The sequence below is a fragment of the Mirounga leonina genome, unplaced genomic scaffold, assembly GCF_011800145.1.
Source record: "Mirounga leonina isolate KUSES-001 unplaced genomic scaffold, KU_Mleo_1.0 Mir_94, whole genome shotgun sequence".
Classification (NCBI taxonomy): domain Eukaryota; kingdom Metazoa; phylum Chordata; class Mammalia; order Carnivora; family Phocidae; genus Mirounga; species Mirounga leonina.
In genome coordinates, this window is record NW_023270855.1 from 40,211,614 (window position 1) to 40,228,133 (window position 16,520).

Below are 16,520 nucleotides of genomic sequence, written 5' to 3' on the forward strand. Positions count from 1 at the left end.
GAGGGGCGCGCGGGCACGGACGGGCGCGCGGCCGCGGCGGGGGCGCGCGGGGGCGGGCCGGCCGGGGAGGGCGGCGCCGGCAGGTTGGCGGCGGCCGCTATTTGAGCGCCGGTCCCGGGCCGGGCGCTCAGAGCGCTTCGAGTCAGCGCGGCGGAGAGATCGCGGCGCGCCGCCCGCAGAGGCGCTGCGGCCCGTGCAGCCCCGGAGGCCCCGCGCGAAGGAGGCGGAGGAGGCGGAGAGGCGGAGAGGCGGAGAGGCCGGATTGCCGCCCGCCGCCCGCGCCCCCCCTCCCCGCGGCGCCGCATCTTGAATGGAAACATGGCGGTGCCGGCTCGGACCTGCGGCGCCTCTCGGCCCGGCCCGGCGCCGACTGCGCTCCCCTGGCCCGGCCGCGGCCCCCGGCCCGGCCCCGGAGCCCGGCGCCCGCTGTTGCTGCTGTTGCCGCCGCTGCTGCTGCTACCGCTGCTCGCCGCCCCCGGAGCCTCTGCCTACAGCTTCCCCCAGCAGCACACGTAAGTGGCCTCCCCGGCCGGCCGCGGGACCCCGCCGATCCCTGCGCGCCCCTCCGCCCCTCCGCCCCCCGGCCCCCCCGGCCCGCGCCCGTCCCTCCCCGCGCCGGGGCGGGGGCGCTGGGTCCGGCTGCGGGCTGCGCCCCGGGGGCGGCGGCCCCAAGACCAGAGGGCGGGCAGCCGCGGTCCCGGCGCTTCTGGCTGCGTCGCGAAACTTCCCCGCGGTGCCCCTTATCCGCCCCCCAACCCCCAAACGGGGCAGAGCAAGATCTGCAAGCCTAGGGATGGGGTGGGGGGTTCCGAGTTTGCCAGCTGATTCCCCTGCCGCTGTCCCGGTGAGAGGGGAACCTGAGGTTGGGTGAGGGGGCGGCCGAGGACCCCTGCCCGGCAGAGCTGGAGTCGCGCGTCTGCCCCACGTTTCGTCCCCAGTGGGAACCCGGCGCTTTTGAGCCAGAGGTGGGGGACACCTCCACACCTGTCTTCATTGGCCTTTTCCTTTGACGGGAAGGGCTGGATGCGGAGGATGCAAGCACCTTCTTGTGACCAGTACCACAGAGGGGGTCAATGTCCCTTGTTCTTGTCCCCTCACTCCACCTGAGGGGAGGGTCCCCTGGAGAGCCCAATTGGGAGGTGAAGGTGCTGGGATGGAGGCAGAAAGTGAATGGCAGGGAGGACCCCTGCCTGCTCGCGCTGCTGCCGCCGCCACTTACGTGTGCTGCTGGGGGAAGCGAATGGCATCTCCTGGCCCTGCCGCTTCTGCTGGTTCTCGTGGTCCTTTTGAGCCTTCTCTCCCTCCCCAAGAGCCCGCAAACTTGGGCATCCTCCTCTGGTGAGCTTGGCCAGTTGTGTCTGGGGCTCGGAGTGGGTATTCAGTGCATGTGGCCTTTAGGACAGCAGCTATTTCTGTGGGCACCATGCCCCGGACTTATGTCAGTGCCCAGACACCCCTCGCCCCTGTGGCTTTGGGCCATGGTGACCACCTTGCTGTCTGTTATGTCTCCAGGTCTGTGGAGCCACCTGTCCCTGGAATCCTTCGCCAGTAGTCAGGCCTGGGGTTTGGGAAATGAGTAGCTGGGCTGCTAGTGGCCAAGGGGAAGGTTCTGGCCTCAGGGAAGGGGAGAGGCTGACTCTGCGTCATTAGACCATTTCTGCCTCAAAACCTGCCGACTCCAGCTTGTAGGTTCTCCCAGATAAGGGCAAAACAAACTCAGAAAAGGCACCGCTCTGAGTGTCTCTTCGTCTCGTCGTTTCTTTCCTCACACAGCCTGGCTGTGCTCAGGCGGGTGATCAGTCGGCAAATTACAGGTGCCGCACGGACGTGTCCTCTGTCAACCGTCTGGATTGTTTGTGTGTGCGTTGGGGGGTGCGCAGGGAGAGGAGGATCATATGGAAGTTCAGGGCTTGTGGGGGCGTTATGTCTTTCATTTGCTGTGATGAAAATGGATTTCAACCATAGTGTTTAAAAAGAGCAAAAGCATTGTTTTTTTGTTGTTCTTTTTTCCTCAAAGCCAAGCCACAGTATTTTTTCCCGAGCCATTTCCTAGCTCCTTGAACGAAGGTTTAAATAGATGTCTCTTTTCACCTCTTCCCACCTCGCCCCCTCTCCTTGCAACCTGCAGTGGGCCAGATGGCTGTCGGGCCCGCCATGGGTCTCCGTTGGAAGGACAGTGTGAGACCCTGACCAGAATGGACCCCTGTCACTCTGTCCCCAGCAAGAAGACGATGAGGCGGGTGTGATGGCACCAGCACATTTCCAGCTGGACGCTCTTCTCTTGTTGATAGAGTTGGAGCTAATTTGAGGGTTTGGGACATGTCTCGCAAACCATAATTAGAGAATGAGAGTGGGGGGTGGGATGGGGGCTGCGCGGCTCTGAGGGTCCAGGGGGAAGTGACTGATGTGACGACGACACACAGGGTTTACCGTGACAGCCCGCGCCCTTCAGCTGCCCTGGTCCCGCAGATGCGGATGCCCATTGACCCTTGGAAGGAGGAAGGGGAGGGAATTGAGTGAGGGCCCCCACATGACTGCAGCTAGCTGGAGCGGGGGCTTTTGTTGAACTCACATGAAAGGCTGAGGCGGCTGCCGTGGGGCTGCCTTGGGGTGGATGGCCTCCCTGAACTCTCCGGGGTCAGTGGCCAGGCTAGGACGAGACGTCGATACAGGTGGCTTTCTGAGATGCGAAGTGGGAGCCTCAGTGTCATGGCACTGGGGTGATGGCCCCTCAGTGGAGAGGGCCCTAGACGGCAAAGTCGTTTCCTCAACCACGCCTGGCAGAGCGATGGGGCCCAGCTCTGCGAGCTACTGGGTTTTAAGCCAGTGTGGGTTTGGGGTCCGATAGCCATTATTTCTGTCATCACTGTGGCAGCGTGGCTCTCTGCCCATCAGGCGAGTGGATTGAGACAGCCGCTGGAACAAGGAGGGCAGAGGAATTGCCGCTGGAGTGGGGACAGGGCTTTGGTTTTGGCGGCAGAGGGTAGGGGGTACTCCCTCACCCCACTTGGACCGAGATTAGGGTTTCAAACAAGGAGGAGGCCACAGGAGCGAGTACATATGTGTGCACACGTGCACTCGTGTGTTTGGGGCTGAAGTTCGGGGAGAAGGAGTCAGAGCACACTCTCCCTTTCCCCCGCCTCCCCGTTTCCAATTCGTCTCACTCCAGCCGTGGCCGTGGCCGTGGCTGTGAATGGCGAATGGCCACCGCTGCCTGCCAAGGGCAACTGCTTTGCCTCTCCCTGCGTCTTTCTCCCATCCATCCCCGGCCCCCCCCCCCCGCCCCCTCCTTGGGTCCCCCCAGCCCCACTCCATCCCTCTCATTGCTCTGGGCCCACCCTGCCTGCCTCTTTTGTGGGACCTCTGTCCCCTGTTCTCCGGAGTCCCCAGGTTTCTCTGTCCCCTGCTCTGTGGGGCCCTGGCTGAGTGCTGGGTGGAGCGCCGGGCTGAGCTGCGTGGCTGGCTGCACCCTCTTAGCCCCACTCTGCCCCAGTGAGGGTGCTGGCCAGCACCTCCCTTCCTCTGGCAGGGCGGGTGGGGAGCCGAGAGCAGCCTGAGGGGTCGGAACCCACCCAGCAGATTAATGACAGCTGGAGTACGTGCTCCTTTTCCTGAGTGCCCACGACGGGGCATGCGTCAGTCTAGCTACGGTTAATGGTGGGTGACGTGTGTCTGTCTGGGCCTCTGAGCCCGCGCCTTCACCTCCCTGTGACTCTCCCTGTTAGAGGGAGGCAACATCACACATCTGGGTCCCCCCATCTCCCCAGTGACCTGCCGCAGCTTTTGCAGGAGGGAGGGGGTGAGACTTCACAGGCTGCTGCCACCACCACTGGCATGCAGAGCTGCCAAAGTGCTCGCATCCCTCCTGCTGTGGAGGACTTGGGGAGCCCCTTGGCTGCTGCCCCCCCGTGCCCCCCCCATATTGGGCACCTCCTCCTGGCCAGCTCTGTCAGACTAACCCCTGAGAGGGTGGCGGAGCTGGTTTGAGATTGCATCCCCTCCTAATCTGTGGGCGAGTCTCACGCTGGATTCTCAGTCACACTGGTGTCCCCAAGGAGAGACTGACTCACAAGTGGAGTGAGCACTTCTACGCTCAATGCCTCCTTTTCCCTTCTGCCTGTATGCAGGTGGGCACTGCCAGCTCATGGCACCTTAGATGTGTATGGGTGGACCCTGCCAGCTCCTGGGAGGAGGCAGTTAGTGGACATGCTGGGTGTCAGGTGTGTAGGCCTAGCAGGCTCAAGCGTTGGCCTCCAGAGCTGACCCTCTTGTTGCGATGATCTTGCTTCGGTTTCCCCAACTGAGATCATAGAATCTGCTTAAGAGGCTGGTGGTGAGAATTCCTGCGAGGGGAATGTAGCCTCTGGTGGGCACGGAGGGTTCCATGGGTGGACAGCACAACAGCTATCGTAAACGTTAGCATCCGGCCCTAAGGCTGCAGCCTGACCAGGCCCCTGCCCACCAGTCTTTTCCCCCTGCTCCCATGGGCTGAGTGCCTTCCTCTCTCCGCTTTGCTGATGCTGTCCCCTCATCACTGCATGCTCTCCTCAGGGGTTTAAATACCTCTTTCAAGGTCCCGTACCCACACCGTCTGGAGGCCTCTGGGTTGTGCCCCTAGCTCAGACTGTACCCACCCACATGGGATGTCACCTCCTTGAGGACAGACACTGGGCCACCTCCCTCCCTCACTGCCTGAAGCCCAGCTTGACTGTGGTGGGGAACATCACCAGGCTTATGGTGGGTCTTCTTTCAATGAGCTCAGGCCAGGCCCTTACTACATTACGGCCTTGACCGCAGAACCTGTGCTCATGCCCATCCCACAGATGAGGAGACTAAGACTCAGAAAGATGCAGGCCCTCCCCAAAGCTCCGCAACTTCTGGAGGAAGGTCTGGAAGAGGACTAATCTTTTCGATGCTTAGCTGCCCTGCCAGGAGCCTGGGCACATCTGAGCATTGGGCCCAGGAAGTTGGGGGTGGGGACTCAAAACCTGGGTCTTTGGATGAAAATGAACAGGCCTAAGACCTGTGAGGCGCGCTTAGGCCTTCCAGCTGTAACCTTTCCTGCACTGTCCCTCTGCTCTCCTGGGTCTCAGACAGCCTCGAGGGGGCTTTCTTCCTTGGCCCACAGCTGCCCTGCCAGCCCATTTCCACCCCCTTCCACATGTACACAGGTGATCATGGGGCCCCCGACTCAGATTTTCCTCTTCTCCAAGGCTTTGAGTCATAGACCAGACCTGCCTGGCATGGAGAGGTGGGCAGGAGGGACTCCCTGCCAAGATGCCATCTCCCCCTCCAGATTCCATATGATTCCAGAGAGAAGGGGCATAGGGGTGGTTAATGGAAACCTGAGGCTGGATCCTCTAGTCCCTTGGCAGTTTTGTCGGCCCCGAGGGGACTTCAGAGGACTCAGACCATATAGACCTTAGAGGTTTCCATGCTGTAAGGACAGGTGTGACCTGGGGGGCTAGGGAACTATTCAAGGGCCAGCTGGAGGTTTGGGAGTCAAAGTAAGTAGGCCTGTGGCATGGGCTTGTCTAGCAGGTAGAGTCGTCTGTGGCTGGGGGGCTGGTCTCTTTCTCCTTCTGCTTCCCGTACCCCCTGCCCGCTGCTGTCCTTGTGGGCTTCTAGATTTGAGATCTGCCTCAGGAACTGGTGACCTGTGTCTTTAAGTGAGGGCTCAGGCCTCGGGAATGGGGGAGGGAACACCAGGGTCTAGGGTACCATGAAGGCAAGGGTGGGGGGCTTTCCCACTGCTGGCTACAATCCCTCCAGCCAACTGGGAAGCTTCTGTTCATGTCAGGTTGGGTTTTTTTCCGCCCCCCCCTCTGGTGCCTACTGTCTAAACAAGAAGCTACAGAATCAATATTCGTATTCCCAGAGGGAGGTGTATGTGTGGTTTTTGCTTTTTTTCTTTTCCCTTCCTCTCTTGTCCTGTGTAACCTGAAGAGCCTTCTGAGCTGCCTGTGGCTAAAGTTGGCGGTGGGGGGAGTTGGCAGTGCAGGTGACCACCAATGGATTGGGATGCCCCTGGGGGGGCTTGCAAATTCCCCACGGGGGTCTCTTAGAGCTACCCTAAAGGAGTCAAGGATGCTGTCATTCAGGCCCACACAGTCTGAGCCCTACTTTATGCAGGCACGACCCGGGGGCTTGGCTCCATCTGGTCATGCCCTGCCATAGGTTTGGTGTCCCTGGGCTGATCCTGCTCGTGGGCCACCTAGTCCCTCTCCCAGCTGAGCTGGGCCCCCTCCTTCTGGGGCTGTCTGGTCCGCATGGCTCCTGGCCATTGCTCGTGCTGGTGCCTGAGCCTGTGGGGGATGGGACCTCGCAGACTAGGAGACCCTGTCTCTCTGGGCTTAGGTGAGGGGAATCTTCCCGTGGGGGGGCCTCAGGGGCCTTGCCTCGGGTTAGCCTGGTCCTGGGGGGCCCTCTGTCAAAGGCAGTTCCAGCCCAATCTTGTCAGCTGGGTAGCTGGCAGGGTGGTGACCTTGGACAAGCCCCTCCTCCCCCTGGGCCTCAGTTTCCTGTCTTCTAGGCTCTTCTGACTCTGACATTCCAGTGTCCTAATAAGATAGGTTCAGGGTCTTCCCGCTCCTCTTCACCCTGTGCTCTAGCCACAGAGGGAGGCCTGACCCCCAACCCAGCTAGACCCCACCTCCTCCAGTGTGAGGAGCCTGCACCTCCCCTACTGGCCTCTGGCCACACTTGGGTGTCCTGAAGCTTCTTCTCAGACTGACCCACTTTGGGCTCTAATCAACCTAATTGTTTAGCAGAGAGGGAGGGGCATGGGAAGCCTTTCCTGCTGATCATTAACCAGCTCTCCCCACCTTGGAAATGACTCTTAAATGAAGGGGAAAGGAGTGGCGAGGAGAGGGAGGAGTCGCCCCCTCTGCCTCTCTTCCCTGCCCGCCTTCGTAGACCGTGGCTCCCTGGCTCCCTGGCTCCCTGGCTCCCCCCTCGATGCCTTCCTTCCCTGCTGGCTACCTCTTGCTGAATGAGGGCCCTGCTTGGTGCGCACGAGGCTCTGCCACACCTCCCACCAGCTGTGTGACCTTGGGAACTTCCTCAGCCTCTCTGGGTCTTGGGGCCTCATCTGTAAAATAGAGTTCCCTTGAGTGTACTGCCTCATAGGGCTGGGGTACCGAAGATCCTGAGGGAGGGGCCTGGCCCCAGGGGGTGCATGATAAGGGCACATGCATCCTGACTCAACCTGTGAGGGTTCTCAGTCCAGCTAGGCCTGTACTCCAAGTGCCAGGCACCTCTCCCGTCACCCACAACACCCCCGGCCCAGCCGGGCCCTCCGGGCACCTGAGACTCAGCTGAGGTTTCGTGTCTTTCCTCCCGTGCTTGGCCCTTGCCTTGGCCTGTGTATGGAAGTATGTAAGCGTGTGCTCTTGTGTGTGTGTGTACACGTGTGTTAGGTGTGTTCATGTGAATGCACACTTGTGTGAACGTCCGTTTGTATACGAAAACGAGCTTGTGTGTGGGTGTGTGCGTGTGCCCCTGCGTGTGCATGCTTGCATATTGTTTGTGTGCATACGAGCGGGTCTGTGTGTATGCACGTGCTCACGCGTACACATAGGTGTGGGCGTGTGCTGGTGCACGTGTGCACATATGTGTGTGCAGGCAGATGTGCGGTTTGTCTGTGCTCTTGGTGCCCACCTCCCGCACCCGCCTTTGAAGGTAATGCCAGAGCTCACTGGGCAAACACTGGCCGTGGGAAATACAGCAGCCCGGTCGTTAGGACCAGTGTTTGGCAAACTTTTATGTCAGGAACAGCCCGAGTTAAGGCTGCTCTGGAAAGTCTGATCATCTACCAACTGGTTCGATGACAGTCTGTGAAGGAAACACACAGGCTGCATGCTTGTAATTCAGATGTTTGCAGAATGAATGGTATTTAGATGCACTGGAGGACTTGGGACTCAGAGAAGCTTGGTGAGTCGTTTGTGAAGTGAAGCGTCTTTGCAACCAGCCCTTCCCTTGTGGGGAATCTGAAGGGTGGCCATGGAGGTTGGGGTGCAGGGAGAGTGGAAACCCTTGCTGTGTGACCTTGGGCTGGTGTTTTTCCGCCCTTGGAGTGGGTGCTTCTCATTTGCACACCAAGGGAGGGAGACTGGCATCCCTTGGAGCATCTGCTGTAGGTTTGGGGTTCTCACCCCCAGGAAGAATTATGTAGTCAGTTGCAGGCACGATTTGGGGTACAATAGCTTGATGATCCTCACATGTTCCTCTATTTAGGGCACCTCCCACGAAGTTTCTTCCTTTCAAGGATGAATTTTTGTCTACTGGGTCTTCATAAACAGTCTGGGTGCTGGCCCTTGGGGCTCTTGTGTGCCCAGCTGAGCTCTGGCCCTGATCTGGTGGGTTCTGATGTCTGAGAGAACTGTAAGTTTTGCTTTCCTAGCATTCTCAGGGCCTGTGCATTGTCCATGCTGGGGTAGCCCAGTGTCCTCGGCATTTTGGGAGAGGGTTTCTGCAAAGAGCAGAGGTGGCCGAGAAGGGCTCTGGAGGCTGCAAGGCCAGCGAGGGTTCCTGGGGGGAGAGGGAGGGGGGCAGGGTGCCTGGGCCGGGCCATCTCCTTGGGCAGTATGGGCCTTGCATGGTTCCCGTCTTGGGAAGGACGTATCCCAGCCACAGAAGCCCCTGGGGACCCAGATACCTCCATTGTAAGACGAGGAAACTGATGTCTGAGGTGGCAGAGAGGAGCCTTCAGGCCCCACATGTCTTCTGGCTGCACACCGCCTGCAGACAGGGCCCCATCCCCAGTGCTCAGTACAGGCTGCTCGAAGAATGACCCCAGCTTAGCTGTCCTTGCTCTATGACATACAACTGGTTCTCTTAATAAAAACATCCCTGGGGCGCCTGGGTGGCTCAGTGGTTAAACATCCAACTCTCGATTTCAGCTCAGGTCATGGTCTCAGGGCTGTAAGATCGAGCCCTGAGTCGGGCTCTGCCCTGGGTATGGAGCCTGCTTAAGATTCTCTCTCTTCCTCTCCCCTACCTTCTTTCTCTCCCTCTCTAAAAAGTAAAAAAATAAAACCCCTGACATGGGATACAGGAGCAATTTGAGGCCTCTTCTGGCAAATCCTATAGAGCAAGGCGCCTGTGTGGTGTGAGGCCCCAGCTCCTGGCCTCCCTCTGGGACAGACGTTGGTGCCTCCCTGCCGTTTTAGAGGCAGCAAGAATTTCAAGGTACCCTCAGAAAGAACAGCTTTGTCACCAGGCGGGCAAGGATAGCCTGGTGTGTTCCTGCGATGGGTAGGGGCCCCTGCTCGACTGCGCGTTTCCAGCCTGACATGGCATTTTAGCCGTGATAACTTCCCTCTGCAGCCCCGTGTTCTTTGCCTGCTGGCGCCGCCTAAAATGCTGCATTTGAAGCCTTAAAGGTCAGGCCTGGTGCTGCTACCAGTTCCAACAAACAAACAACGAAACAACCCACCTCAGCCCTGCCCCCAGCTTCATTTATTAGAAAAGAGAAACGAGCTGACGGAACAGGCTTCTGTGCTGAGCGCTGTCACAGCTGGACATTTCTCCTTTCCCCCTGCGAGCTGAGGCTGGGGTGGGCTTGGGGGAACCTGGAAGTCTTCCCTTCTTTTCCTGGACCCCCTAGGTACGCTGCAGTGTCTCCTGCTGAGGGTCAGCGATGACCTTGCGCCCCGGAAGCCTACCATGGGCAGAGCCCCACTTCCCAGGCTAGCATTGGAGACCCTGCCGGGACTGCCTCCGGTCTCTGGCCACTAGCCCTGTAACTCTCCAGGCTCCAGCCAGGCCCAACTGCTTACAGGTCCTAGTAGGAGCTCTGGCCTTTGCACCTTCTGGCCTTTGCTCAGCATATCCCTCTATCAGGCTGGCCTGCTCAGCCCAAGTACTGAGGCGAAGAGCCCTTCTGACCGATGCCCTCCTCTGGCTCCCAACCCCTTGTGGGCCTTTTTGACAACCCTAGGCCCCAGTGCACAGGGGCTTTCCAGAGTAGGCATTGAACTGACTACTACCCCTTCAGAAGGCGAGTCTGAAGAGTATATTTGGCTGCAAGGAAAAGAGGCAGTTTTTACATACACCATGGCAACCACAGCGTGATGATTTTTTTTCATCATGGTTAGTCCCTTTATTCTCTGACAGGGAGCCCAGAGGTGGGTGAGTGTAGGCTGTCATTGAGGACCAAGTCCACACCTGCACTCTGCCTGTCTGGCCTCACTTTTAGTGGGGGCTCTCTGTTCTTGGCGGACTCCCCTCATGGCAACATGATAGCTGCCATAGCTCCGGGCATCACAGGTACCAGACAATAGGAGTAAAGGGGATATTGGGTTCCTCTTAAGAGGTTAGGAAACCAGGCTCAGAAGCCCCTGGCCAACTTCCCCTCGTACCTCATTGGTTAGCACTGGGTCACATGTGCACTCTAAACCAATCACTGGCAATAGGGAAAGTGCACTGTGATTGGCTCCGGCTAATCAGGATTTACCCTTGAGCAAAGGATGGGGTCACCTTGGGGATGGAGGCAGGAGAGATTCTTACAGACGTGGGTTTTGTTAGCAAGAAGCGGAGAGTAATGGAGAATAGGAAGGAAATTTCTGCTACAGGGTCAGACCAGAGGCCTGAACACGGGGTGGGGGTGAGGAAGAAGGTCGAAGGGGAAGAGAAAGGGAAAGGAAGGGGGGATATCCATGCTCAAGGAATCATTTGTTAGGAAAGTGGTTATTTTAACTACATCATCAGTCACTATGAGCTGGGCCCTGGGTGATGTATTTCATGTATCCTATCTAGTGAGATCAGTTCATTTTTATTCCCATTTCACAGACAAGAGAAATTGAGGCTCAGCAGGACTGAGTGATGCTGAAATCACACAGATAGTGAGTGGTGGAAGCAGGCTTCATACCCCAGTACTCAGGTCTGAGCACCCAGCCACGGCCTCCCATGGCCCTTCTGCAGCCCACCTCCTCCAGGCAGTCCCCTGACCACAGGACCCTCAGGGTGCCCCCACACTCCTGTGCCCTTCCGTCACAACTGTTCCTCCTCAAGCGCTGCCTCTTTTACCAGGCTGGGGCACAGTTTCGCCAGGTGCTGGCTCTCCCACTGGGCTTGGGGCGCACCCTGAGTCCTTGGAGGCGGTGGTGAACTGGAAAGACGCAGACAGAGGCCATGTCCTACTGCTGCAGAGCTGAGGAAGTGACCCATGGACGTGGCCAAGGGGCGGGCCTGAACTTGTCCCGTGCTGCCTGTGAGACTTGGTTCTGGGCTTGGGCAGGGGCAGCTGTAGGGTGGGTATACTTGCATGTCTGCTTTCTACGGAGAGGACTGGGGTGTCATTGGTTGGCTCCCCTGATGGATATGACAAGATCCATGCTCCAATGAGGCCATGTTCTCATGACCTTGCCCCTGGCGCTTTCTCTCTGGGCTCTGTTCCCTGCACCAATCGTGGGTCTGGGCTGGCCGCAGTGTCCAGGGGTTACCCACCAAGGGCACAGGTCTTGGGAGAAGCCCTGGGCTCTGTCTTGCTCCTAGGTCGGGTGCCCCTCTGGCCACTGTTCCCCACCTGTCACATGAGTGAAGAGGGCTCTCTGGGGCTGGCCTTTACTGGCACAGCTATGAGTCCTCCAGACCAAGCCAGGCCTCCTCTGATCTGAGTCTCCTTCTAGGCCTTCTCCCATTAGCCGGCTGGGAGCTGATGGTACTGTGACCACCTGTGCATGCATGGAGTGGGGGAGAAGAGCAGTCTAGATTCACTCCCCACCCCCCCCCACCACTCCACCCCTCACCCTCCATCTTCCAACCAGCTCCGTCCCCCCACCCCTGCCCCGGTGGTGCCTAGCTTTACCTGTGGGAGACTCAGAGGGAGGGAGGCAGATGGGCAGCAAGGTCAAGTATTTAAGCCAGACCTTGGCTGCTGTAGTCCCCAGAAACCTCAGGGGCTTGTGCTATAGGGACTGGGCCTCCCCTTGCCCTTCCTCCCTCTGCCAGGGTCATCCTACCCCACCCCTAGCCTTGGCCTGTGTCCAGCTCACTGTGGGAGTCTGGGCAAGCTACCTGCCCTCCTCCTCTGAGCCTCAGTATCCTCATTACTCCCGGGACCCTCCAGATTGATGGATCCTTCTTCAGCTGAGGACGATGCTCTCCTGCTACCCCTTCTGTGTAGCTCTCATCTCTGTCCTACCCTGTAAGCTGGCGCTATGGAGACCATAGACAAGGGGGCTGCTTCTGATGGGCACAGGAGTGGGCCCAGGAGGGGATCTCTGCCCTCAGGACTGAGTACCTACAAGGACAGCAGCCATTGTCTTCCACGGGGGCTGAACAAGCACCTACTATGCACTGAGCATGGAATAAGCCAGGGAGCAGTTGGATGGGCTGCAAAGGGCCTTGCCAACTCCAAGCATCACCTGCCTGTGGTCCAGCTGACCTGTCTGCCCCTTAGTGATTGACTGGGAGTCACTGTTCCCTGAAGCCTCCCCTGACTTGTCCACGTGGGTCAGGGGCCTCATAGGCTGCCCAAAGGCTCCCTCATTCTTGTCTCGCTATAGACCTTGCTGCCTACCCCTCAAGGCTGTGTGCCTGGGAGAGGCAGTGGCAGGGGCCACCTGTCCTTGGCTGGAGCTCCAAGCTCGCACATACCAAGTACTTAGTAAACGTTCACTGAACAGAGTCTACACAGGTGTCTGAAGGCCAAGCTGGTTGTGTCTTTGGAAGCTGGAATAACTTTTACAGGGTCTGGGACAGGGCCCCCAGATGGGCCTGGCTTTGCTGGTGCCATAAAGCCAAGGCCATCCCACACACCCTCCTGTGGCTTTCACAAGGAATTGCCCCAGCCCAGGTGCTGACTCCAAGGTCTGCCCTTAGGGGAGAGGGGGACGTGGGGTCCAGGAACCCATGAGACTATGTTATTAGGTGGGGCAGGGCCTAGGGATTGATATCTTCCAGAGCCACCCAGGTGAGCCAAGATAGAGAAGCATGGAAATAGGAAAGTAAACACAGGACCCACCCCCCCCTTTGCCCCCGCCCAGCAAGGGGGACTGAGGCGTCCAGGCACTGGGGGGTGGGGGCTGACATTCCAGTTCTGGGGAGTCTCCTGATTGGGGTCCCTGTGGAAGCCAGCTCTTCCCAGATGCCTGTGCACGTGGCCAGCGGCCAGAGTCTGTGGCCTGTCTCAGGGAGAACACCAGGCCTCCTCAGCTGGCTGCCCACTCCTTCCTGACTGCGCCTCTGTGTTGAGACTTGCTCTTGCCTCATCCACCCTGCTGACCACGCCACAGCCTGCCCATGTCTCAGGACCCACCTCCTGGGTCGTGACCGCCCCTTCCCACCCAAGTTGGCTTAGCTGTGTGCTGGGCCTGCACTCTGGGAGCTCACCGTCTGTGGGGGAGACCGACAGTGAAGAAGAAATGGAAGCAAGGTTGAATAAATAATAACTATGCCTGGTGCTCTAGGCAGCATCCAAGGGGTGAAGAGACACTGCCTCTGGGAGTGATGGGGAAGGTGGGGCAGGGCTCATTTTCCAGGTGGAGTTCTGACCAGCCTTTTCAGGGTCCCTGCCATTCCCATGGTCTTGGGCCTCCCCCAGTCAAGGCTGTGGAGGCCCGGGGAAAGCACTCGGACCCACTTTCCTCTGAGAGAAGGCCACTGATGGGGGGACAAGGACAAGGGGCAGGGGTGGGGGAGGGGCGGGGCTTGCCCATTCGGATCCAGCCCCAGTGTCCTAAGCTCCAGGCAGGCTCCATCCCTGCCCTGCCGACCTGTTCCTGCTCTCCCCCCAACCCCCCCCGCCAACAGTGCCTCCTAGCACCCAGGACAGTTTAGGCTCTGCTCAGCTCATGACCGGGGCCCTGCGGCCCCGAGTTCCCTGGCGCAGAGCAGCTGGGGGTGGGGGGGCAGGGAACAATCCCAGAGGCCGTTAAGCGGGATGATTTACATGGTTCCTGAGCCCGCGCCGGGGGAAATAAATTTCACAGGTGATTTCCAGATTGGTGGCGTATGGAGGCCATTACTCGAACATGGAGGAGGGTGAGGACTCCATGGGGCTTCCAGAAGGACCTAGAGCCATGGGCTCTGCTGGCCTTGCTGCACCTGCCTGCTGCCTGCTAGGAAGCCCGGTCCAGGTGATGGGGATTGAGGCAGGGGCGGCGGGGGGGAGCTGTGGGTCGTAAAGAGAGCCCCGTATATGGCCTTGTTTGAGTCATTTTCTGCCTCAGTTTCCTAATCTTTAAAATGGGACCATATTTCCTGTACTTTGGAGTTGTGAGGATGGAGCATCCGGTCTTTTAGCCAACACTTTTTGAGCACCTGCTATGTGCCTGGTCACAAGAGAGGGTGTTTTAGTGACAATATCTGTGTCAAAAATATCAGGAAAATTGTGAGCGCTTTGCACTTGTGGGCATCCCTGGCTGGAGTGGCAGCAGGAGGGTCTTACTGCTGGAGCCCCCATCTAGCCCGTGCAGACAGTCATACTATCCCCAACCTCTAATGTACAAGGGGCTGAGGCTCAGGGCTCTTTGCTGCCCCCGGCCAGGGGACTTGGGGGGGGGGGGTGGTCCAGGTCACAAGTTACAAAGTAAGGGGCAGTGTTGGGATGCCCAGGGCAGGAGGCTCTGCACTAGGGCCTGGTTGTAATGGGCACCAGTTAGCGGTTAGTCCGGAGTGAATGAGTAAATGGAATTTGTTCCTGGGAGTCTGAGCACTTTGCCACCAATCTGTCTCCCTTTCTCCCCTGCCCGGAGGGCCCACCTTCCCTGGGTGCTTCCACACCCATGCAGCCCAGGTCCTACTTTTCCCAGATGGAGAGCTCACAGAGGGTGGGGGCCGAGCATTCAGTACCTCTCCCAGCAGGGCAAGTAGTAGGTAACCTTTGTGTTAAACAAAATTTACAAAGTTGACGGGCAGCCACTCTGATCCCTGCTTTTCTCATCTGAGAAATGGGGAGAGGCAGCCCCCCCCTTTCTCACAGACTGGCCTTGGGTGCCTATGAACTGGGCTGGTAAACATAGGGCAGATACCCTGGCAGGGGTGCCCCACAGGTCAGTGCAAGGGGGATACAAGGGCCCGCTCTCCTTGTCTCCCTGCCATCAGGAGCCCACCACCCTCCCCACTTCGGCACGTGGAGGTGCTCCCCATGTATTTGAGGTTGGTGGGCTCTGCCAGACTCTGTGTGGGAGAGCAGCCTGCTTTGGTGCCCATGGTCAGTCTGTGTGTTCACAGGACATCACTTTGGACAGGGCTCACCTTGCTGCTGGGCCTTGCACGTGCTGCACCCTCCGTCTGGACTGCCCACCAGCTCTGCAGCGCTCCTTCACCTGGCTAGCCCCTGAGGCTGGGTCAGTCCCCTTAGCCTGCATGCCACCCCTCAAGGCTCACTAGACTCCTCTTCCTCCACTCATCGGGTCTGAAGCAGATCACACGTCTGTTCTGCCTGAATTCCATACTCCTGAGGGCAGGCCCGCATCTGCCCTGACCACCACTGTATCCCTTCCGGGTGCCCAGCCTGCAGCCTGGCCCAGTAACCATATGAATGAATGAATGAATGAATGAATGAATGAATGAATGAATGAATGAATGGAGAGTGAGCAAGCTAGCAGAGAATTTGCAGAAGGTGGGAAACACCTGCAGAGTTATTTTGTCAGTGATAAGCCCTGCTGGGTTTGCCTCTCCTCAGGCCAGCCCCAAGGACAGCTCAGGCTCACCAGGCAGAGTGGCTCCTCTTGGCCCGGCCACCTCCCTGGGGCTCCTCAGAAGGAGGTGCGGCCGCTGAGGTGACCCCTGACTCCCCCTCCTTGCTGCAGCCATGGATCCCGCACAGCACAGCCCGCAGAGGGGATTTGCATTGCTAAAGGATTCACCACAGAGCACCTGAGACTAACCAGCCCAAAGCATGTCAAGGCGGGTTGAGCACTCACATTTGATTTACATGCAGCTTCGAGGCTTCGAGAAGTCAGGCACTAGTGAGAAGCAAATCCCAGAGGAAGTGGGCATACCCCACCCCCAGTCTTAGTCCAGGCTCCCTAAGGTGGGATTGGAGGGGGCTTGGGCTCCTCACTGCTGAGACAACGTGCCTGCGGTAGCAGAGCTCTGGTAGGGTACAAGGAAGAACTTCCCAATTACAGCCAGCTTTGGCTTGCTTCGGGAGGCGGTAGGGGCCCGGATGTAAGGGTGGGCCCCTTCTCAAAGCTGGAAAAGGTCATAAGTGAAGGGCGGCCCTTATCTGCACCCTATTTCCTACTTTAAATCCTGGCCATTGGCATTCACCTTGGGATTAGGGAGGCCCTACAAGACGGGGCCTGGGTTCCGGAGTCATACTTTGCTGGGTTCAAATTCTGGCTCAGCACGGACTGGCTGTGTGGCCTTGGGTGTGTTGCTTCACCCCCTGAGCTTCAGAGTCTTCATCCATGAGACGGGCCTGGATTGGTCCCCACCTAGCCAAGGGTGCTGTGTGACGTCAGTGGGAATTTGCACACAGAGTACCCAGCATACAGTAGGCACTCCACATCATTGGTCCTTTCCTTGGGGCTATGCCACCTGCGGAAGTTAGAGGCCCTTTCCCAGCC

At 58.6% G+C, this 16,520-nt stretch overlaps 1 protein-coding gene across 2 annotated transcripts in view; it reads left to right on the forward strand.

The window, feature by feature from the left end:
- Positions 1–165: 165 nt before the first annotated feature.
- CACNA2D2 (calcium voltage-gated channel auxiliary subunit alpha2delta 2) overlaps positions 166–16,520 on the forward strand; it is a 140,555-nt gene continuing 124,200 nt past the window's right edge. The window contains exon 1 of one of the 2 annotated variants that reach the window (XM_034996624.1): positions 166–512. In XM_034996624.1, the coding sequence (XP_034852515.1) occupies positions 319–512 (194 nt within the window). In that variant the 5' untranslated portion in view covers positions 166–318. The remainder of the gene's footprint in view (positions 513–16,520) is intronic. The other variant, XM_034996625.1, reaches the window with a different exon arrangement.